The sequence below is a fragment of the Bactrocera tryoni genome, chromosome 1 (assembly GCF_016617805.1).
Source record: "Bactrocera tryoni isolate S06 chromosome 1, CSIRO_BtryS06_freeze2, whole genome shotgun sequence".
NCBI lineage: Eukaryota > Metazoa > Arthropoda > Insecta > Diptera > Tephritidae > Bactrocera > Bactrocera tryoni.
This window is the reverse complement of record NC_052499.1, coordinates 77,919,470-77,943,688: the sequence shown is the minus strand read 5'-3', so window position 1 is coordinate 77,943,688 and position 24,219 is coordinate 77,919,470. Positions and strand designations below refer to the sequence as shown.

Here is a 24,219-nt window from a genome sequence, read left to right as displayed (position 1 = left end):
AGATGTACATTTAATATAATAAGAGTTAAAATTTATTTCAACAAAATTTTAAAACAAATTTCTGCCACTACAACAAAAACTACTACGACAACGCTTAAAGCACAAACAATAATTTAACTTTTCATTAAATAAAATATTGCAGTTAAAATGCACAAAACCGGCATATAAAATAGCCAAATGTTTGACCTGCACGAAAAATAACACAGCATAACATACTTTCAGGCGCTAAAATAGTATATATTGCCGAAAGCAGAGAACGTATATTTATTTCTCTACGTTCTCTGCCGTATTATATATATATTATTAATGTATTAAATTAATATATTAAATTTTTTAATAGTAAACTCAAATTTTTGTTGTTAATTACCTCAAATGCACGTTTTTATACGCCACATTTTAGTTTTATGCCAAGCTGTTTACTATTACATCAAATTGCCGAATGCATTGCTGTGCCACAACCAATATCACTTGGCAGCACTCGTCAAAATGGCGTTTGCAGCAAACACTTTCCAAACATTTCCATATGTGTGCAAAATAAACAAGGCGTCATTCCGTAATTAAACTTAATTTTTGTGAAATTCTTTTATAAGCGGCGCTTAATTGTTGTGATTATATAGGCAACGCCTTGTGCTATGAACGTATTACTTAAGTGAATTGTGTGTGTTTTGTGTTTGTAAAGCTCTTTGTACACGGCGAGGTGTAAAAAACCGCATAACCTCTTGACCAACAACAACAGTGGAGCGCACAGTCTAAACGAGAATGACAGAAGAAGCGCCAAGCAGCAAAAAAATGCCGCGAAAACCAAGATCAGCGCCAATAAATATAGCACCGAACACGCCTACCAAATTGGGAGCTAACGATGAAATATTAAGTTCACTTCTACGTCTAAATAATTTCGATTCAAATATTAAGGATGAATCGCTAGACATCGATTTATCTGCCTGCGTCACCATAAGCGGCGACTCGGCCGCTATGCTGGCCACCACTAACAGTCTATCAAGCACGGATTTTTGGCGAGTTTTAGATGAAAGTGCGCAAAATGCACATCTTGAATTGACGAATGCTAGTGATGATGTGCAACACCAATTGGTTTGTGCCAGTTTAAGTGATGATGGTCTCGATGACAGTTCCATTGTTGACGATTTGCCAAATGCTAGTTACGAGTGTAAAACAAAAAATCTTGATACACATTATTTGTGTAGCAGTGGTATAGATGCCAAAATTGTAGGCGGTGTAATAATAAAAGAGGAGAAACCACAACATAGCTTCAGTGGCACATTTTTACGACCCGAAGCACCGCCACCGACACCATCACCGTTAAAACGATTATTGATTAAACCACATCAAGCGGATTACCAACGACAAGCTGAAAGGTGCTCGTCAAAAGAAAAAATTAAACGCGATTTAAAAAATGAAATCCTCACAATTGATCGAGCATATCAATTGAATGCAACCCATATAGACGACGCGGCCGTGGATAATATCCAAACAATTGAAAATAAAACAAACGATATCAAAAGTGCACCCACCAATCATGTTGTAGTCAGTAACAACCAATCGATCTCATCATCTAGTTTCAATATTTTTACAATGTCAGAAGACAATACACCAAGTGGTAGTAGTAATAGTAATAATTTAGTACCAGCATCAAAGGTAGAAACTGTTGGTATAGGTAAAAAAGAGTCTGGTAGTCAAGAAAGCGGCACAAGTGCTGCCGAACCGGTATTTAAGTGCCTGGACTGTGATGGTCTCATACTTCAGGGACGAGGCGAATACGCCACACACGAGGCTGTTGGACATCGCGTGCACTACCGATGTCCGGTGTGTGATAACGATTTTGAACAGGAAGCGGCTTTAAAGAAACATGTAAAAACGCATCGCTCAACAGATCCACGAAAAGATGCTTGGAAAAAATGTCCCGAATGTGGAAAATGGTAAGAATCTCAATACAAGCTTAAAATACACCCAAGTAATCTACAAATATCTCTCTTCATTATCATCTTAGCCTTAAATTGGGCAGCATGTGGATGCATCGAAAAATCCATAGTGATAACAAGAAATATGGCTGTGATATTTGTGGCCAAAAATTTGTACAAAAGATCAATTTGACTCATCACTCTCGTATCCATACTGCTGAAAAGCCTTACGAATGTCCGGAATGTCAAAAGAGGTAAATATAAAACTTCAAACTATTTGAAAAACAATTTTAAATTACGAAATAATTTTTGTTTAAGGTTCCAAGAACGTTCACATTTGCAAAGACACCAAAAATATCATGCACAAACCCGCTCGTACCGTTGTGAAAAATGCGGTAAAATGTACAAAACAGAGCGTTGTCTTAAGGTGCATAACCTAGTGCATCTCGAGCAAAGACCTTTCGCTTGTAACGTCTGCGATAAATCCTTCATAAGTAATTCGAAGCTTAAACAGCACTCTAATATACATACTGGCGAACGACCATTCAAATGCAACTATTGCCCAAGAGACTTCACCAACTTTCCGAACTGGCTGAAACATACACGTCGTCGGCACAAAGTAGACCATAAAACCGGCGAACATTTGGAAAACATTCCCTCTTATTGTTCCAAAAAATCTACAAAAGCGGCTAAAGCAAAGGCCGCCGAAGCTAACACAGAGCCAGCGTCAGCTTCACTGACTACGAAGTCTATTACAAACGACACCAATAAAGTTTCCTCTGTGCAAAATCTAAAGCCAAGCGATTCCAACGCGACAACGCCAAAATCTCAAGCATCTAAACGCAAGAAAAAATCGGAGCAACCACCAACAGTGCAGGTTGCACCCGCGCCGCAACCGCCGCCACTAGTATCGATTAGAGATGACCATCCCTTGCCAACAATCGCGGTATCCACATTATCGGCAAACATCAAAACCGAAGTGACGCGTGCGAGTAATATAATGACTTCGATACCGATGTCAATGTCACAACACTTGAAACCAGCAACAGCAGTTGGCGCATTAAACAACACATTAAATAAAATTGGCACAAGCAAAACGGCTAAACCAAAGCGTGAGCGAAAGCAACCGTCACCCAAACAAGTGCAAAAAGCTATTCCGACAACACCAGCTTTGTTGTCTTCAATAAAACGTGAAAATACCGAAGCAGATGCGATCTTCAATTCACAAGCGAGCATATCGTTACTAACAGACACCCGATGTGCAATCAGCGGTTTCCCCGACCTGAGTATCACTTCGGCTGAAGAGCTCATTATGGAGCAGGCGCTGGAAATGGAAGAATGCGGCTTGTATGTGGGACAGCCCTCTGTTTCCATAGATACCGATAATGCGATCTCATCGTCGGAAGCTACAGCGGCGCTGCATTTTAAAATTAAAAGTGAATTCGATCCTGTGGACTTGTCTTCGACGCGCATTAAAGAAGAGGATCATGGTAGGTTTTTTCTCTGGATGCTATTTTAGTTAGTTTTACTACAATTTGCAATATATTTCAGGTACATTAAAAGACATGAATCAGCGGTTATTATGTTCATCATTAGAATCATCTCCGTATTCTTCACCAGCATCGATCGAACTGTCAACAACGCCGTCTGTTTTGCCTATGATGCAGTCAGTCCACATAAATAATATTAACAATATGCAAACGACATCTGATGGCGCGAATAGCTTTGGGCTAGATCCATTTACGCTAAATGGCCAATGCCCAAAAGTAGTTACTAGTCTCAATAATTCATTGACGCACCAAACTGCCGCCGATTTACAACACCAGTTGCCTCAAGCCACAACGCATATTGTGCCGGCGAATACGAATACCTTGCCAACAACTACGCAAGCGATTATCAATCATTTCTATATACATCCGATGACCACAATGCCGTTGCTAGCGCAGTCTACAACAAACCAAAAATTACCCTCCGTGAATACTTTGCTATTTTCAACAGCTGGAAATACAGCAAATGTTAGTTCCACCGCCTCTAATGCCGCTCTTAACGATGCAAGATATTTCCATGGCAAGAGCATAACGGCCCACGTAGTTGCTTCGCCGTCAGCAGCGCCAGTGGGGCGATCGAAGCTCACCTAAACCGACAACGATAGGAGTATATACTGTCCACTTGACTAGTCAGCTGTTTTACTTTTCGTACAAAATTCACAGATGAGTTTTTCAGTGCGACTTCACCTTTTTAAAACAAAACTTTAATATATGCTACAAAATAACTAGTTTTTTCTACAATTTTCGTACAAAAATAAAAATACCTACATTGTATAAGTGTTTTATTACAAATTTTTTATTTTCTCAAAAATTACTTTTTATGTATATAAAGACAAATTATAACTATAGAAAAAAACGAATTTATTTTGAATCAAGACATATTTTGTAGCAAGTTCAATATGTAAGCGCCGATATCTTCATCCTGATTAGTCCATGTTATAAGTATGGTTTTATGTTTCGGATCATTTTCATCTTCCTCAACCTTGATTTCAACTGTTTCGACGCAAATCGTACAACTTTCCTGCATGCTAACAGTCCAGCCGACTAATTTCTCTTGTAGAAGCGCGAAAAGTTTTTCACCCGTTCGCAAACGGGGGCCAGGATCGTCCATTTTCACCTTGGAAGTAAAACGCATCACATGACGATTAATACCGAATTCCTTCAAAGTATCGGTTAGATTCTGCAACATAATACGATTATCTTTCATAACAAGTACACCATGTAAGAGTCGTCTTCGCTTTGGATCTGGCGGTTGAGCATTGTATACGCGGGCTTCTGCTTTGAGCAAAGATACGGATGCATCGACAGAAATTTTTACGGGTGTAGAAATAACTGAAGTCTCTCCGTTTGCAGGCATATAAGTTTCAATGTTGAACTCTTCCATTATTTTGGTGCGTAAAAATTGCATTTTTTCAGCTTCGCCGTGCACTAACATGACATTTTTTGGCTCACAATTTTGTATTAGTTGCATAATACCTGGAAGTAGATATTTATTACTTTTTGAGCATTATATGCTAAAATAAATATTAAATGTGCCTCACCTTTAGCGTCAGCATGCGCCGAGAAACTTAAATATTCCACAGACATTTTCACCTCCACCACTTGTCTATTTTCGAATTCGACTTTCTTTGCACCACCAAGAATTTTATTACCTACTGTGCCCTGAACGCAATATCCAGGCATGATAACCATATTATTTTCATTTGGTGCCCATTTCTTAAAAATCTGCAATGACAAACCAGCATGCAACATACCTGGCGTAGCAAATACGACCATAGCTCCAGGATTATCAATATACGCTTTATCGAATGGCTTAATATGCTTAAAGTCAAACATATTTCGTTGCACAAACGTTTTACGTATTTTCTGGTTGGTCCATGTGATGAACATTTTATAATAGGTATTCGCTTTTTCCGTCAAACCCACTGCAAAATATATGGGGAATTTCAAATTCATTCTTTCCCAATAAGTTTCCAATAAAATGCATAGCTCTTGGGCACGTCCCAAAGCAAACACAGGTATTAGCACTTTGCCTCCTTTGGCAACACATTCATGCACTTTCTTAAGGAAATCACGCTCGCGACAACGTTTTGAATCACGTATAGTTGTTGCATATGTACTTTCGGAAATTAACAAGTCCGGCCTGCATTTGTCTATCCATGCAGCGCCTAAATGACGATCAGGTGTCATATTATAATCGCCCGTATACACAACCGATTGTGAGCCGACCCGCAACCAAAACATTGCAGCGCCCAACACGTGACCGGCATAGTAGGCTTTGATCTCCAACTCATTGTCCACCATTACGCTTTGATGCAATGTAACAGCGGTAACCTTTTTCATGCAATCTTTTATCATTTGAGTAGTGAAGAAATTTGACTCGCCTTTGCGCTCCACAGCCACCTTTCGCATATCTTCTAATAAAATGGGGGCAATAGCTTTGGTCGGATGCGTCATGTAAATAGGACCAGAATAGCCTACCATCTCGGACATATACGGCAAGGCACCGCAGTGATCTGCAAACACCCAATTTTACATAGGTTTCTTGTTCATCTCATATTTCTTTTTACGAGTACTTACCCAAATGAAAATGTGATATTATCACACAATCAATGTGACTTGTTATTGGGCCTTCTGGGACGATATATGAAAAATCAGGGAAACGACGTTCATCATTGTACCCCATGTGCATACCACAGTCAAGCATGATGTTTTTGCCACCCATTGATAATAGTAGGCAACTGCGTCCAACATCCTGACCAGCACCTAGTGGTGTTACTTTAATAGTTGGCATTATTTCCACTCAAATCAATTGTTGTGTACTTATTCGTTGAAGTGACAAATGTAATTAATATATCCTTGCTGGTAGAAATAAGCATAAATATTTAAAACACTAAATACAAGACACCTGATAAAGTTGTAGTTTTAAGGCCAATGGAAATAATAAAAACAATGCAATGAAATAAAACTTTCCGCTATTGTGTTCACGCATATATGTAGATTAGCCGCTATTTAAACAAAACAAATTTTTAGGGTGCTCACACACTTTGTTTACAAAAAAGATGATTCCTATTGTGAAATACATATAAAATACAATTTTCACATCTGATCAAACTGCGTAATTTTAAAATATGGCAGAACTATTAAAGATGAGATGCAAAGTATGTTAAATCAATACTCAAATTCATATTCATATTCGCTTGCTCTTGCAAGATTGCAGATTGCAAAAACACTATACCGAAATATACAAGAGCGAGCTCCCATTGTAGAATCTAGTGATTCGCTCAATTTATTGTGAATGGCTATTATGCATGGCTATTTGTGAATTTTTAACTAAGTCACCAGTAACCTATATACCAGTCACTAATTTCCAATTGACTTCCAAATTTTGTTTTCAATAGTGGCAACTATGCCGCCATCACCGTTTTTTCACATTCGCTATTTATTCTTATTCACTCGTTCGTCAAATCTTCGCTGTCTTTGCCGTGGTCGTGTTTTTGCGTGCAGTTTATGGTTTATGTTTCATAAAAAATTTTGGCAAAAGGTCACTCAAAGCAGCAAATAAGTAATGAAATAAAATAATACGATTTTAAATGTTTAAATGTAATTGTAAGTGCGTTATGTATTAGAAACATTTAACAATAGAAAGAAGTTCTCGTTGATAGTCAACGAATTCATATTGGTGCGGTTAGCTGGCAAGGTGAGCGTTTTGGAGGCGTCATAGACATAGTAGAATGAATCCCATTTTCCCTATAAAAATTAGAATTTGCTGGGTTTATCGCATGTGTTGGCAAATAATTTACAAATGTTAATATAACTAAAGAAGCGCATGGCATTGCTAAGGGAAATGGCCGAACACTCGGCAGCCATAACCAAAGATTTTTTCCGCTTTCTGCACTCAAGTTGACTATAACATTTTTAAGTGTGCTTAACATAAGACGAAAATAACGTGTGTTTATTGAGTGTTTAGATTGGAATACATAAATGATATAAATATGAAAAAATATATACATACATACATATATTACAATTAAACAATTTTGGTTGAAACCATATTCTTCGCGCAAAAAATCCCACAGTTGGATTCGCCGTAACAATCGTTTACTATTGGTCGGTGATGTTGTCATATTGTTTTCTAATTTTAGAAGAGGAGCAATCGAGAGAACTTTTACGAGCGTCTAAAAAGAGTGTTTTGAGAAGGGGCCGTTGGTGCATCATTATGGCTATTTCCCACCTCCTATTCCCGAAGATAGCTATCAACTGAAAACAACCAACATTGCCTTCGATCTGAAGTGTGTTGACAACAAACTGATTGTGTTGAGTTTAAATTCTAAAAAGCTCTATCAAGTGGTTGTTATTTGTGTAATTTCCAAATAAAAGTTAAATTTTTAAGGAGACAATTACAACGTTATTCTAACAGTATTATTACTGATTTGGATGAGTGGATGCAATCCTCAATTTATTGCCAACATTTTATCATCACTAAAAATGCACACCTTTCAGATAAAAACGTTATCGGATGTATGTGAAGAAAATTAAAAATTTATAGCCGGTTACTAGTAACAGGCAATAGTTCTGTTACCTATTTTTCGATTTTTACAATTTTTTATTCAATATACATATGTATGTATGTATGCTCTTAAAGCCAAGTGTATCAATGTGTACATATGTATGTTTAACTTACGTTGTAAAAAAGAAACGTTCCTTGAATTATCAGAAAAACATATGCACAATGTCTATAAATTTTCAACTATATTCGTGTTTTGTTCATTTTCCTTTACTCTCTACTTTCAATCTCTCACCGAGTCATTTGTGAACGTTTACTAACAAATTAAGGTGCCTCTTTGGCACCTTTAAACTAAATCACAATGTGCAAAGAGAAGCACGACAATCGGGTTTTTCTATTCACATTCGAACACTAAAGCGCTCGCTATGTTTTTCTTTTTTATACACAAAAATTTTATTTTATTTTGCTAATCCGTAAAAGAAAATTATTTGAACAACCACATAACCAATATAAACACCAAAAAGGTAGAGTGTGAAAATAAAAAATTTTAAATGTGCGTGTAGTTTCATAAATATTCTAAGCATTATATACTGGTGTCTATTCTTATTTATATACACGTATATTTAAATTAGTAAAGTGATATAATGTGCATGAATAGCGGTACCAAATGAAAAGTAGAAAATAAGCAGTTTTCTGAAGATAACTATTTACAGAACATATGCGCCAGTGATTATTTATACATACATAAGTATTTATATATAAGTACATATGTAAAATCCAAGTGTGTGCAAGTCTGCAAGTTTTCCTGAGGACAAGTGTAGATTCAGTTTGTTTGCAGTTCCAATGATCAAGCCACATGAACGTATTTACGACCATTTACCGCACAAATAGGGCTTTTATTATTGGGAAATCGCCTGAGTTATATGCAAAGTGCGCTAGTATTTTCAAATTGTGTAATCATTGATTTTTCAAAGTGACGTTTCATCTCAGCTGCACCAGTTAATATACCCAAGTGTTTATATGGCTATATGGCACAAAGCAAGTAAATTTCTGGCAAAAATAAATTTAGTAGGGTGTAACTCACTACATATTTAAAACATATTCTATGTATCGGCAGTGATAGTCTGTGTAAAAAGATATCAATAAACGTATGCTAAAGCGTGTGCACTTATATACTTAGGGTGAATGAATTTGGCATTTTTTTGCTCATTTCTGCAATACCAAAACATGCATGGTTAATTGATTTGAGAATATCTTGCACACTTGTGTTGATTGTTTCCTTTCGTACACATTTCAGGCAGTTGCGAAACAAACGATTCTGTAAGCAGTGACTCTAAAGCGACTATAAACAATTAACTCACCAATAGCAAATATAATTTCAAATTAAAAGCCAGTATATAAACATAATTAAAATTAGCACACTATCAACTGAGCGATCGAACCACCGAACGCATAAGTAACTTTGCTACCCGCGTACAATTAAACACAGCATGCACAAAAGCGATGGGCGGTTTCCTGGATAAGCCGAAAACAACAAAACATAACGACCATGGGGAAGGAAATAAACTTCTTTTCGGCGTCAGCTCCATGCAGGGCTGGCGTTGTGAAATGGAGGACGCTTACTATGCACGCACCGGTCTTGGAAGCGAGCTCGAAGATTGGAGTTTCTTTGCCGTTTTTGACGGGCACGCTGGTTGCAAAGTGTCAAAACATTGCGCCTCAAATCTGCTTGACTGTATCATTTGCACAGATGAATTTAGGAATGGTGACCACGTGAAGGGCATACGTACCGGCTTCCTACGCATCGATGAAATGATGCGGGTGTTGCCCGAATTCACTCAAGATGCAGAAAAATGTGGTGGCACAACTGCGGTGTGTGCGTTTATATCGCCCACACAAGTTTACATTGCGAACTGCGGTGATTCGCGCGCCGTGCTATGCCGTCAGGGGGTACCGGTATTTGCAACACAAGATCACAAACCGATTTTGCCCGAGGAAAAGGAGCGTATACACAATGCGGGCGGCAGTGTTATGATAAAACGTGTTAACGGTACATTGGCTGTGTCGCGAGCGCTGGGCGATTATGATTTCAAAAACGTTAAGGAAAAGGGTCAATGCGAACAATTAGTGTCGCCAGAACCGGAGATTTTTTGCCAAAGTCGCCAGGATACAGATGAATTTTTAGTTTTAGCTTGTGACGGTATATGGGATGTTATGACCAATGAGGATTTATGCAGTTTTGTCCACTCGAGGCTGAGAGTGACGAACGATTTAGTAAATATAGCAAACCAAGTCGTCGATACATGCTTGCACAAGGTGCGGAAAAACTTGACATAATAATAAATTTTTATATTTATATTTCATGAATTTATAATATAATTTTTGCGTTCGACATTGCAGGGCAGCCGAGATAACATGAGCATAATAATAATCGCTTTCCCGGGCGCACCACAACCAACTGAAGAAGCCATAGAAGCGGACAAACGGCTGGAGAAGCAAATCGAGAAACTAACAAGAGGTTGTCTAAGTCGACTTTTTTGTTTTTAATCATAATAATAAGTGTACTAGTCGAAATAACAGTTCGTGTACTTAGTACATAACTATTGTGGCGAGCGTACGAAACGCGTTAAAACATCTATAGGCAATAATTGAATTGATATATAGTTTATTGTTATAGACATGAATATTGTATGTGCTAGCGTGAATACACATACATATGACGTCATTAATCGATTTACCTGAAGTGCGAGATATAGCAAAACTGGTAATAACAAACCTTTAGTGCGTAGGATAATCGTCCTTTTTTATTTATTAATAATTGTTCCTTATCCGTTCAATTGCGGCAAATATGTAATTTCTTCTAGTCAAATAATGCATATACTAAACTTTTTAGTCTTCTTCGTATAATGTGAGTTACTAAACTTAATGAGTTCTCTGTTTGCTACAATGACTGCCAAGGATTACTCCTACTGCTATAATGTTTATTCTATTACCATTCATTCTACATAATACCTTTATTTGTATTATCCATTGCCTCACGGAAAACTCGAGTTCACAGGGTTACGAACTCTTTAAATCAAGATTTGTTATAAAATATTGAAAATCTAATTTTCCAAAACACCATCATCAATTAAAAATTAAATTTTCCTGATTAAAAATTAATTAATTTACTTTTTTAATTTATAATTTTTCTTTTTATTTAATTTTTTTATTATATACATATATTTTTTTTTATTAAATATATATAATGTTTTGTTAATGTAATTTTTTTTTACCTTAATTATATATATTTTTTTTTTAATTTTTGTAATTTTTTTGCAATCTTTTATTTATCCGTTATTCAGGATAATACTTCTAAAAATTGTTTTTAATAAGGTTTTTCGGGATTTTTAATTAAAGAAAGTTTAACTGAAATGTTATTTTTTAATGCATTATTTGCAACCCTGGATTTCACACATACATACATAAATTCAATTTATTTGTTAATAACGATATCCGAAGAATACCCAAAAATACTCACATATTTGCATGACGCTTTTAAAGCAAATATAGAATACCAAAGAATTCAACAATAACAGTAATTAATATTAGATAAATCAAATGTGTCAAGTTGTAGTAGTACAATTGAGAGCAAAGGCAGGTGGGCGGGCATTGGCCAAGTCAATAGTGTCGATTTAATATAATATAAAAAACGAATGTAAATACTAATATAAAAATTTGCGGAAAATGTATCGAACCCAATAATAATTTTAAAATTTAAGGAATGTTTACAAAAGTTAGAAAAAACGTGATTATTAAGCCACCGAAGGTCAACTAAATTAACTCAATTTGAAGTGAATTGAAATTATGTTTTGTAATATACACGCGTTTGAGAGTTTAAAAGCACTAGCTGTATTTACAAAATAACAGTATTACACTTAAAGCTCATTACAGTAAATACAATATATGATAATAGAAACTTCCGTAAATGCAAAATTTATGGAAAAGTGCATTCAAATTCAGTACAATTTCGTTATATACCATATGTACCTCTGCAATCCCTTTGCTTTACAAAAAAAAAAAAAATAAATAAAAAACAAAAAATATTGTAGAAATAGCGAATAACAGTAACATGAAATAATTAAACTAATTTTTAAGCATTTGATGCGTGTCATACTTCCACATACACAACCTCGCTTACTTATATACTAACAACAACAACATTGTCTTTGTCAACCTCTAGCTAAGATTAGCGTCCTTATGCTCACGTAAACATTGCAATATTTGCTTAGTAATTTTTTAAAATTAATTTACGTATTGTAGTACACATGAATAAGGCAAACGCAACAATCAAAACGAAATGCATATGTTCTCGGTGCATTCTGTGAATTCGTATACAACTCTGTATTACATATATTTCTAAGTCATAGCAAATAGTGGAGGAGCGTAAAACCTCTAAGTATCTGTACAGTCTTAGCAGTTATTTAGGTGTATTGTTATGTACGAGTATATAAACGGAATTTAATATTAATTGTAAACCTAGTATTATATAATAAATCAAATAGCGAAACTAGAAAAATACGTAAAAACTTTAAATATCATATGCCAATTACTTACGAATAGTAATGGTATTGTGAAAAATGTAAAAATGAATTTTGATGCGTGTCCAGACTCATATTTGCAAGTTGAGAAATAAATTCCTATTTTAAACTCAAAAGAAATTTAACTGATCGAGTTGTACTTTTGTCTACTTACACTCATACATATACAAACGCGTGCTCACTTTTTTTGGGGTGCAACACAATCTTCAACATTTAACCCACATTGCTTTTGAGTTAAAAATTTCATAACTTTTGCTTTGCGCGAGTTTAACTATCATTTATTTTTGTGTTTCAAATTCACACATACTTTTCTGTTTTGTTTAATTTCTTTTGCTTGTTTTTGATTTGCAATCGCGCATACTGTCATTCGTAAAGAAATTTGTCGAAACACTCGTTAAGTGTTCTGATGATGAAAGCAAATTGTTTAAATAAGAATTAATGAACGTTTCAACGTTTCAACGTTTGAACCTATCGTAGACTTGCGTGTTTTTTGGTAGAAACAACGCGTTTAGAAAGAGCGTGAGCATAAGGTACGTTAAATCAAAATTCGTTTTTATTTTGTTTGCTAAACTAAGATTATTACTGTTATACTCACTCAATTAACCTTATTCATTAGTCAAAAAAAAAAAAAGACAATAGTTAACTAATGCAAGTATTATAAAAATTATTATTTTTTCTATAATGTCCATAATTATAATTACTGTAAAATGCATGCCAGGCTGTTAAGTATTTAGTGGCTTCAAATATTTACTTAGTGGAAAAAGTTCAATTTCAGTTTTTTACAGTTGAAATTATAAAACTCAAAAAATTAAATTTTAGTTTTACGGTTGAAATTTTGTGACTTAAAACAAATTTAATTTGAGTTTTTACAGTTGAAATTATAAAACTCTAAAAATTCAATCTCAGTTTTTTTACAAACGAAATTATAAAACTTAAGATACTTAATTTCAGTTTTTGCGTATGAAATTGTAGAACTCAAAAAAATGAATTTCAGTTTTTATAAATGAAATTATAATAATATACTAATATTTTAATTTACTAAAATTGGCAGATTGAAGTCAGAACAACTTAAAAATTTTTCGTATTTATATTTTTTTTTGTTTGTCGATTTGCTATTTATATACATATATTTATTAAATTCTTTTGGTTTATGTTTCTAAATTTTTTTCTTTCTTCGTTACTTTCTTTTTTTATTATAATATATTTTTAAGTTTTTGTTTTTTTTTATTTTTGTTTAATCTTAGTTTTTTTATGTTATTTCTATTTTTTTTTGTTAGTCTTTTAGTTTTGTTTTTCTGTTTTTGATTCCATTAATGTTTTATTGTTTTTAATTTAGTTTTTGTTTTTGTTTTGACCTTTATCTTTTGCCGTAACCGGAACGGACCAGGATTTTTTATCTAACCAAGGATTGTCAACCTGGCAAAATTTTGCCCCTACAAAAACAAGAACATTTTATAATTTTATTTTTATTTTATTTTTTTATTTTTTGTTATTTTATTTTATTTGTTTTTATTTTATTTTTTTTTTATTATTATTTTTTAATTTTTTTTTTTTAATTTTTTTATATATTTAATTTTTTTTATTTTTTAAAACTTTTTTCATTTAAAAAAATTTTGTTTTTATTTTTTTGATATTTTCTTGTTGTTTTGTTATATTAACTATTTAAAAATTTGCAAAAAAGAATTCATAATATAACTCGAAGAAAAATTATAATTTTTTAGTTTTAGAAAATAGGCATAAAAACTTATTTGAATTTTTAATATATTTTTCATTCATTGTGCATCTTGCAAATATTGCATTAAAAAGAGCTCAATAGCTTCTAATATAAATATTTAACTGTAAATACATATTTTTCTAATATAGTTACAAAAATTGTTGCATGTAACTGTTTTTGAATTTTTTAAGTACAAAAAATGCTTTATTATTTATTGTTAAAATTTGTTTAAATTATCAGTTATAGACTAGCTAACGATTTATTATGTTTTATAGCATATTTTTATTTAAAAGTAAATATTTTTTTGAGTCGCGAAGTAAGACTGCGTATTTTTAAATTGTTCTAGGAATAGGCATACAGCAAATGCATTACCAAAAATAAATTTTCTGAACATTTTTCGAAATCGCTAGTATTTGACACATCACTTAATAGTAATTTTAACACCAAATAGCATTTTTCTTAAGTAAATTTTTATCCAATTACTATTAATACCTAGCTTTAAAATTACTGCATTTTATAAGAACTCAACACAAAACAAAATTTTTTGCAATTTTTTTAACCACTTTTTCTTTATTTTGCTTACAGAGGAGATAGAATGTAATGAAGTCACGCAGTACTTTGATTTATTGCAAGCACTACAGAATAAGGATATTGAAGGTCTTCCTCCTGGTGGCGGCTTACAGTCAAAGTAAGTATAGTGCTAGTATTGCACATTAGTGATATTGAAATTATTTTTGTGTTTTTTTCGTCCGCACAGATATGCAGTCATCGAGCGAACGTTCAAAGAGTTGTATCCAGATCAGGACTGCGAAGTACGAAACATACTCAATTTCTAATACATTTGCTTTGCTTCATGCATTGTTGTTATTCACTTTTAACTTTTACTCTGCATTGTAATGTTTTTTTCTTCTTACTTTGCTTTTAACTATTTTATTGGCTATTTATTCACCCGTAGTTCATTAAATTCGTATACACATATTTAATGCTTCGCTTAAATGCTAATATTAAGTTTACTAATCTTTACACACACATCACTAACGCTATTGTATTCTAAATAGGCATAACACATTTTCATATATTTCCCTACATATCTACATATAGTATATTTTATCTGCTCACCTGCTTTGCACTCACTTTTAACATGAAAATATATTTCCTTTTTTCTTCTAGTGTAATGAATATTATCAACTGGTTTAAGTTATGCCATAAAAAATTGTTTTACAAAATATTGCACAATTTTTCAATTTCAACCAAAATAAAAAAATAAGTTGCAGTTTTCATTTACATATGTATGATGCGTTGTTATGTATGAGGCGGTGAAATCCTTTCTTACAACAATACGCATGCGAAAAGCAACCTGAATGTGTGCATGTCCATATGAATGAGTCAATAAATGTTTTGTTTTACACGCAACTCTATTTTTATTTCAATGTACCACAAAGATATTGGCAAAATATATGTATGATTAAATGTTATTCATAATTCTTGCTCTTGCCTTTGATCGTATATTTGTTGTTTTAATTTATTTTTATTAATTTATTTTTTTTAATTAATTTAAAATTTTTTTTAATTATTATTTTTTGTTATTTTTATTAATTAATTTATTTTTTGTTATTTTTTTTAATTGTTTTAATTTTTAAATTTTTTTAAATTAATTTAAATTTTTTAAATTAATTTTTTTAATTTACTTATTTTTTAATTAATAATTTATTTTTAATTAATTAATTTATTTTTAATTAATTAATTTATTTTTTAATTAATTTTTATTTTAATTTTTTTTAAATTTTTTTTTTAATTTTTTTTTAATTTTTTTTTTTTTTTTAATTTTTTTAATTTTTTTTTTAATTTTTTTTTAATTTTTTAATTTGTTTTTAATATTTGAAAAAATGTTATTACTAAACAATATATTTTTTTAAATACTTAATTAAATGCTTGGCAGTTTTTTATATTTTTTATTATTATTATTTGTGTTTAATGTATTTTATTATATATATATATATATATTTTTTTTTATTTTTAACATTTTCAAATTATTTTTTCATAATTTTTTTTATAAATCTTTTTTGTTTAAAAATAATTATATATTTTGTTTTCAATTTATATATAATATATTTAATTTATTTAAATTTTGTATGTTTTTAATTCTAATTTTGTGCACACTCTATTTCACAACAATATCTTCATCATCATCATCTTTATTATTCCACATATATTACTGCAAAGCTCATCAATCAATTGCTGCAATATTTTTGAATTCCAATAAAAGTATGTTCTTTCTATTATCTTCTCTTCTCAATATGTGTACTTACAGAGTCCTTCTCATTGAACCACCTCAAAAACAAAGTAATAACAAAACAAAATAATTAAAAAACAAAACAAAAACAAATCGGTTATAACTTTGATAAAGTGCAAATTTAACTGAAGTAACCAAATAGAAGAAATAATTAAATACAAAAAACAGGAATAAAACAAATAATACACTGAAAGAAAAAAATGGAAAATTACTGTAGCAAAAAGCCAGAAACACTCGTAAACAAATGATACAGAACAACCAAGTTTAGGGTTAAGAAGTTACATATACATATTTGCAGACTTGTTGTGAAGCTATAAAGCCTGGGCTAGCTCGGTGAGAGTGACTTAAAACCTGTGAGCCCGGTAGGTTCTCATATAGGTACCAAACATTTTGCGGCAGTTCACAAAAGCGAGTGCAGTCAACAACACTAAGTTTTTCGTTACTTTGAGGAGAAAGCTGGAACATTACCACAACCATACAGACGAACGGTAACAATAGTGCGCACACTAAATACACACACACACACACACTTATGGTGAACCAATTCTACTGAAGCGTTGCTCTGATTGCTTATGTGCGTTAGAATGTGCAGCCAAATTCATCTTTAAAACGCAACACATGGCGGCTTCCGTCTAAACACCTGTCTATAACACCAACGATGTGTCCACACACCCACGCATACGAATCTACTCGAATGTTATGTCCTGCATACATGCATATAAGAAGCCATTCGATGAACACCTAAGTTTTAGTGACGTTTTGTGTACAAAAGCCTATACCGTAAATAAGTAACTGTTATATGTTTGTTTGTATGTTAACATGAAATAAGTAAATCAGCTTTGGAGTAGTGCTTATAGTTTCTTGCAGTAGCAAAAATAACAAAATGTCACCTCAAAATGGCTGCATGTGCAGCTACTTGACAGAAGCATTGTCAAAAAGATGTTTCAGTTTTGTTATTACACCGGTGTAAAGTATAACGCACAATCACACAACACCACCGCGACCGCCGCACCATGCGGAGCGCTGCAGACTGGTAAGAGAGCTTGGCCGTGCTTGTGCGCCTGTAATCATTATCAACAGCAAAACGAGGGAGCCAACTATCTTCATATAATTGTATTGGCCGATCGTTTTTTCTATTGCTTGCCGCGAGCTGCCCACCAATTTGGAGCGAATGCAAAATTTCAAAACTGTTTTAAAAGCACATTTACATATTTACTTTACTCTTACTTTTTAATTCGTTTTACTTTTATACTATATACGACCTAAACGAGAAAATAACGGTTTACAAGTAACTGAATTTTTGGCGATTAAACACAAATCCTACAAAAAATCCAACAAACTAAGTTAAAGAAAGAAGAAAAAAGAATAAAAAAACAAAAGCAAAAACACACAAATAAGATTTTACAATTTTCCACATACTGTCAACAACAACTACTTACATACATACATACATATATATTGTGTACGTATTTGTAATCTGAGTATAAAAAGTATAAAATTAGTTGAGAAGCTTAATTAATGAAAATAATAAAATAAAAAAACCTAAAAATATGGTAATAAGTTGTAAGTGAGTAAAGCAAAAAAAAAAGAAGTAAATAAACAAAAACAACAAAAGAAGTGGTAATAAGAATATACACACACGTGTTTGTAGTGAATGTTAATAAATGAATGATAACTAAAATACAAAGATTATATGTAAAAAAACTACTTTTTTGGTATTTGATTTCAACTGGGGTGTGGGGTTAATCATTGCAATATATTATATAAAAGTTATCTTAGATTCAGCATATTTGGGATAGTTAAGGTTCATGATTTTATGCCACAAATTTGCTTGGCTTGGAAAATTTCGTTGTGTGCAAATGTATGCAGTTTTTAATGCATGATGAGTGGAATCAGTGTCGAAGACATGCATGTACATGCTTATAGGCTTTCGCGATTCTTTATTAGTCCGGTCTGGACATTTAAGGATGAATACATTTAAATATAAGCTAAAAGCCATGCGTATATGGACAAAATTTACTCGAGTACACGATTTTTTATGATAAAACTCACTGTTTTCTTAAGAAAATCTATTTTTTTACCCTGAACCTTGAATAAATTTATTTCCACGCCTAAAGAGTCCCATAAAATTCATATACATATATAGAGCAAACACTTCAATACATGGTCCATACGATGCAATGAGAACCCCAAACCATAACTATGGAAAAAACCATGAGGAAGGGTCCCCAAGTTTTGGGACCCGCCAAGTAAAAAACACACCTAATGAAAAAATCAAAATAGCTTCGGATGAGAATCCTTTTGATGACAAACTCTGCTAACGTGCTAAGGATTGCGGTGCAGTACCCGCCAGGGAAAGTACAGGAAGAGGAACACTTCCACTCCGTTTGAAAGATCAGGTGGATCAGGTGGAGGACGACTTGGCTACACCTGAAGTCTCCAAATGGCGTCAAACAGCGAAAGGAAGAAACGAATGGCGCGCTGTTGTAAACTCCGCTATAACCGCGTAAGTTTAATCAATCACATTGATGCTATAGTAGAAAAAACTCGCTGGTGGCTGCTAGTTAGACGTAACTATTCAAACAGTCTAGCGAAAAGTAGATAAAGGAATTGCGAAATATGGCCCGTCTACACTGAACTTGATCTGGGTTCCCGGTCACAGGAACATTCTTAGTAATGAAAAAAAACAGACGAGTTGGCAAAGGCAGGAGCTTACCTAAACGAATCCGAGGCAGAGTTAATACCAAGCCCTCTAGGATCGATCAGGAGAGAACTCAATATATTCAACAATTAGCAAATAACAGATGGAAACAAAATGCAATATAGCTAAACAGATGTGGCCAATATATGACAAAAAAAAATTAACGACTTATTAAACCGGTCCAGGAAAAGTACCTACAGACTAACTGCTATCATAACATGGCATTGGCCATTTGGAGAATATGCGTCCAAAATGTTTATGCCCTACAACAACATCTGCCGAGGTTGCGAATTAGTAGGAAATAAGGAAACAATTTTCCGCTTTCTCTGTGAATGCCCAGCCCTATCGCAGATCCGACACAGAACTCTTGGAATCCATCAAGCACCAAACAGCTATTGTTAATTGAGCCCGAAATATAACAGGGCTGCACTCCTGCCTACCTACCTGGCCCGTTAAAAGTATTATGCCACCTAATTAGTATATAAAATTCTAATTGTGTAAGACTACTGGTACACTAGTGCTAGTGATAACAAGAGAATTTTGATTTGCGGGTGCTTATCTGGGTCTTTATTCATATCGTACATAAAAGGTTGGTAACAACATCGAGCTTCCATTTTCAAGAATCAATGTTTGAAGTATTTGGCAGCATTGATCTGCTTCGCAGATGTCTAACGAGCCAGTTGCTTGATTTTCATAACCTATATTTTGGCATACCACCGTCCAGAAACTGGTAGGATCCTAATAGTGTGGGTCAATTGTAGGAGAGAAAGGGATATACACTATCTTTTAGTTTTTTCGACTATTTTTCATCTGTTTTTTTCAAACCAATATCGGAAAAAATATTTTGTAATACTTATATATTTCTGCTTTTTGATAACGGATAATCTTCCATATAAAAACATCAACTTAGTGCGGGGGAATCAAGAAACAAAATCTATTCTGGCTACAGAAGGTCCTTCAACTGAATATATATACACATCTTGAGGAATTGGCCGCAAAGAACTTGAAGGTCCGATCAAAATCGTTTATGGATGCAACTATTAAGAATTAATTTTTAATGAAACCAAGTATCAATGTTACTCATTTCTTATCTCTTATCAAATGATCTGAACTTGTCACACAAAGCTTTACCTAATTTTCTTTAGTTTGTATTTCATGTTACTATACATAATGCCAGAAATTAAATAGTAAATTTTAATATTATTTCTTAAACAACAAATAAACTTAAAGCAAAACAACGAAGGCATTATATACCACTGATTTTCTGTTAATTATAAACCACATCACTTCAATCCAAGTCATTAAACGCCACCGTATACCAGTCGTATCATCTCCACAAGCGACAAGTGTTGTCTTTCGAAGCCGTGACTATAATGTCACCTGCATAGCTAAATGCGCACGAGAATACTTCCGAATCGTGGCCGCTTAAAACCTGTGAACACTGACCGGACTCTGTAAACCATAGGCGCGCCGTGTTATCGGCAGAAGCCGTCATGAGTAGAGAACCTGGTGGACTAAAGCAAACCTGCAAGCAAACCGTTTTAGTGTAAGAAATCAGAAAACAAAAGCAACCAACACTGCACCTTTGACACCTCATCTTTATGACCCTCCATAACGGAGAGCTGCACTAAATCGCCACGTACGTCCCACACCCGTGCCGTACAGTCGCTGCTACATGTGGCCAACCGACCACCGGTTGAGTCAAAACAAACGTCCAGCACCTCCTCGCGATGCCCCGTTATCTTGTGTAACGGCACATTCAGTCGACGTACATCCCATAGCTGGGCGGTGCTGTCCAACGAAGCCGTGGCTATGCGATCACAGGAGAAACTCCACACACAGTTACTTAGTTCGGCAGTGTGTCCGCGCAGTTGAGTGCTGAGGCTGCTTGGTAAATATTTGAACAGAAATAAATGGGATCTTTGTTAAAATACCATGAAATTTATAAATTACCAGCCGCTACGTATGTCCCAAATGGCAGCGGTGCTGTCAAAGGATGCGGTAAGCAACATATTGCCACAGCGACTGAAGCGACTTACAATCACCTCGGCGCCGTGTTGACGCAATTGCTGTAGCTCAAAGGCCGTCTCGATGTCAAATAAGCGCGCGCTACCATCCATGGAAGCGGTGGCAATAACACGCGATTGTATGGGATCGAATTCGGCCATCACCAGTTCGGCTGTGTGACCGTACAGCGTGCACAGCGATTGGCCGTTCGAAGCTTGCCACACACGCGCCGTGCCATCGAACGAGCCGGTGACCACCTTGTTGCTGTCGAAATGCAAGTAGCTTTCAGTTAATTAACTTAGGAAGACAAGTGTTATGTAAGATATACCATTTTGGCTGATTAAAGGCAACGGAGAAGACAACATTATCGTGCCCCTTCAGTAGCTGCTCCTCCACGGCGTCGTGCGTGTTGATAATGCGACAAATGCGGTCGTAACTGCCGGTCAAGCAGCGTGTACCGCTTCTATCGAAGCAGATGTTGGTCAGTGGCAACAGGTGTGTCACACGACGTTGCGAATAGAATTTCTTCTGTGTGGGCTCCAACAATTTGCGTTGCAGTTTCGCAATGGCCTGTCGCAGCGGATCCGTATAGTTGTCGATAATTTGTTGTAGAAAGTGCGTATCAGTTGTTGTGTTTTTCTTGTCAGCTGGTGGTGAGTTCAATATCTGTTTTTGTTGTTTATCACTGACGCCAGCCGCACAATCCGGTGCTACGGTGCTGCAAAATCTCTGACCTACTGCCTGAGAGTTTTGTAAATCGTTTGTAATGGTTTTGATCACACTCTCCACGCGTGTGCTGCGCACAAAATTTCAGTTATAATTTACATGTAAATTTTATATTTTTTTAAGCCACATACTTCGCTTTTAGGTTGAGCAGATCTATGTGATGCAGCGTTTCCTTGCCATCGGCGTTGCGACAGTTGAGCGCCAAACCTACAAATCGAAGATTTTCTTAAATGAAATGTAGCTGCTTCGGTGTCGAGCTTACCTGGTGGGTAATAACGTAGGTAGATTTTAGTTAAGCTCATTTCTTCTGCTTTAATTTGCACTTTGTTTGTTTCGTTACAAACACAAAGTTTTGAAATATATAAAAATGTTATAGTTAATTTTTCTTAACAATATTTTACTAAGAAATATTCAATGAAATATAAAAACTAAACCTGCAACGAAACCATCAACTGTTGTACTAAAAAGGTGCCTTTTGTTTGTGCGCTCCCGCTGGTTCAATAAAATTCGTAGGGCGCCTTGAGTTTAGGAGCGTTGCTAAGCGCGCTTTAAGCAGCATTTCAGTGTTCGTGAAGCCACTGCGTATGAGTAATAAACAAACAGCCAATAGTGGTGTCTGCAAAAATAGTTGATTTAGTTATTCGCTTAAAGCTTATTTATTTTTTATTTATTGTTGCGCCTAGACCCTGTTGCATGTCTACAGCCAATTTACACTTTTACAGTTATCAAGCGAACACTGAGTATCATAACTCTTCATTGTAATTGCAATAAACTCGAAAGAACCAGTGTAAAAGTTGTGTATCCTATAATTGAAAGTATATTCACCTAGAGTTGAGGTTTCATTAGATCTTCTAACTTATTATCGGATATATTCACCTCGATACAATCTTAACTTCAACTTAAAAAGAAGCGGAGCGACACAAATTATTGCTTTCTTGGAATTAAGTTGATGTGATTCAAATCTTCTTTTCATTGGTAGAGTTTTTTTACGTGGCGGGTCCCAAACACAGCGCACAACCCTGGGGAAGGGATGTTTCGTTTTTTCACTTTAACTAGCTTTCAAGCGGATGTTGTTTGGTTACCCAAAGTATACTTTGTCAAAGATTGAAAGTCGTGACCTGCTTGAGCCATATGTGAAAGAATGGTTTCCCAAGAGAATGGCGCTCAGAGAAATTAGCTCACTTTCGTCCATCCCCTCTATATAACCATGGAGCGGACGATTCATTGCCCGACCATGAAGAAGTTCGAATAACAATTACCCGTCTGAAGAACAACAAAGCAGCGGGGGCCGATGAATTACCGGCCGATCTATTCAAATACGTCGGCGAAGAACTGATAAGGAGCAGCTACTTTGTAGAATATGGTCGGACGAAAGCATGCCCAACGATTGGAATTTAAGTGTGCTCCGCCCAATCCACAAAAAGAGAGACCACACAATCTGCGCCAACTATTGTGAGAAAAGCCTCCTCAAAATCGCGTAAAAGGCTCTATCGAGCGTATTGTGTGAAAGATTAAACCCCACCGTCAATAAATTGATTGGACCTCATCAGTGTGGCCTTAGACCTGGAAAATCAACAACTGACCAGATATTCAACATGCGCTAAATCTTGGAAAAGACCCGTGAAAGAGAATAGGAACACACCACGTCTTCGTCGATTTCAAAGCTTTTTTTGTTAGCTCGAAAAGAAGCTGGAAGAGGAAAGACCAGGTGGAGAAGGTCCTGGCTACGCAGGGAATCTCCAATTGGCGCGAACATCGAAAAGCAAAAACGACTGGCGCTGATGTAAACTCGGCCATAACATAAGCGGTATCTACGTCAATTAAGAAGAAGAAGATAAATAAAATAAATAACCTATGTAAATAACCGTTTATTTTCATTTTAACATAATTTTTGTCATTCCTAAACCACTGTATTTTATGGAGCTTTTAGTACAAAAAGCTTTCCTCTGCAAATAGGGGGAAATTTCGGTAGTTATTTTTAGTTAGAAGTGAATAAAAATGTGCAAATATTTGTTGCTTAAACAACGGCAAAAGGATTATGAATTAGCTCTTTGCCATTTGAGGTACGAATTTGGGGAAATTATATAGGTAAAGAAGTTATCAATTATTTTGAACAAATGCTTAATATTAGTTTTAATTATTTATTTTTTCCAACGAATACGTAAATAATTTGGAAAATGCCACACTTTTTCCCGAAATAATAGTTTTAAGCTTATATCACACAAATT

General features: G+C 34.5%; 4 protein-coding genes across 11 annotated transcripts; 2 read left to right on the top strand and 2 right to left on the bottom strand.

Moving 5' to 3' along the window:
• The first annotated feature begins 521 nt into the window (after nucleotides 1-521).
• Nucleotides 522-4,224, top strand: LOC120778754 (serendipity locus protein H-1). Its single transcript, XM_040110733.1, has 4 exons — nucleotides 522-1,934; nucleotides 2,006-2,170; nucleotides 2,235-3,406; nucleotides 3,468-4,224. The coding sequence occupies exons 1-4, from the start codon at nucleotides 760-762 to the stop codon at nucleotides 4,052-4,054; spliced, it is 3,099 nt and encodes a 1,032-aa protein (XP_039966667.1). The 5' UTR covers nucleotides 522-759; the 3' UTR covers nucleotides 4,055-4,224.
• Nucleotides 4,225-4,298: 74 nt separating this feature from the next.
• On the bottom strand, nucleotides 4,299-6,457 carry LOC120782752 (integrator complex subunit 11). The gene is made up of 3 exons (XM_040115202.1): nucleotides 6,044-6,457; nucleotides 5,005-5,979; nucleotides 4,299-4,939 (listed from the first exon to the last, which is right to left on the bottom strand). Exons 1-3 carry the CDS (start codon nucleotides 6,255-6,257, stop codon nucleotides 4,335-4,337), a joined length of 1,794 nt encoding a protein of 597 aa, XP_039971136.1. The 5' UTR covers nucleotides 6,258-6,457; the 3' UTR covers nucleotides 4,299-4,334.
• Nucleotides 6,458-6,929: 472 nt separating this feature from the next.
• LOC120768708 (protein phosphatase 1B) lies at nucleotides 6,930-18,261 on the top strand. 8 transcript variants are annotated; one of them, XM_040095491.1, is made up of 6 exons: nucleotides 6,930-7,028; nucleotides 9,268-10,286; nucleotides 10,371-10,488; nucleotides 14,850-14,952; nucleotides 15,022-15,076; nucleotides 15,435-15,677. In XM_040095491.1, exons 2-6 carry the CDS (start codon nucleotides 9,474-9,476, stop codon nucleotides 15,459-15,461), a joined length of 1,116 nt encoding a protein of 371 aa, XP_039951425.1. In that variant the 5' UTR covers nucleotides 6,930-7,028; nucleotides 9,268-9,473; the 3' UTR covers nucleotides 15,462-15,677. The 8 variants fall into 8 exon arrangements, with proteins under 8 accessions (XP_039951425.1, XP_039951450.1, XP_039951415.1 ...); XM_040095516.1 differs by lacking the exon at nucleotides 15,435-15,677 and adding an exon at nucleotides 16,576-18,261 and having other exon boundaries at nucleotides 6,940-7,163; XM_040095481.1 differs by having other exon boundaries at nucleotides 6,940-7,163.
• Nucleotides 18,262-20,530: 2,269 nt separating this feature from the next.
• Nucleotides 20,531-22,336, bottom strand: LOC120766237 (dynein assembly factor with WDR repeat domains 1). Its single transcript, XM_040091615.1, has 6 exons — nucleotides 22,254-22,336; nucleotides 22,123-22,198; nucleotides 21,594-22,061; nucleotides 21,212-21,529; nucleotides 20,842-21,142; nucleotides 20,531-20,783 (listed from the first exon to the last, which is right to left on the bottom strand). Exons 1-6 carry the CDS (start codon nucleotides 22,291-22,293, stop codon nucleotides 20,586-20,588), a joined length of 1,401 nt encoding a protein of 466 aa, XP_039947549.1. The 5' UTR covers nucleotides 22,294-22,336; the 3' UTR covers nucleotides 20,531-20,585.
• Nucleotides 22,337-24,219: the final 1,883 nt, after the last annotated feature.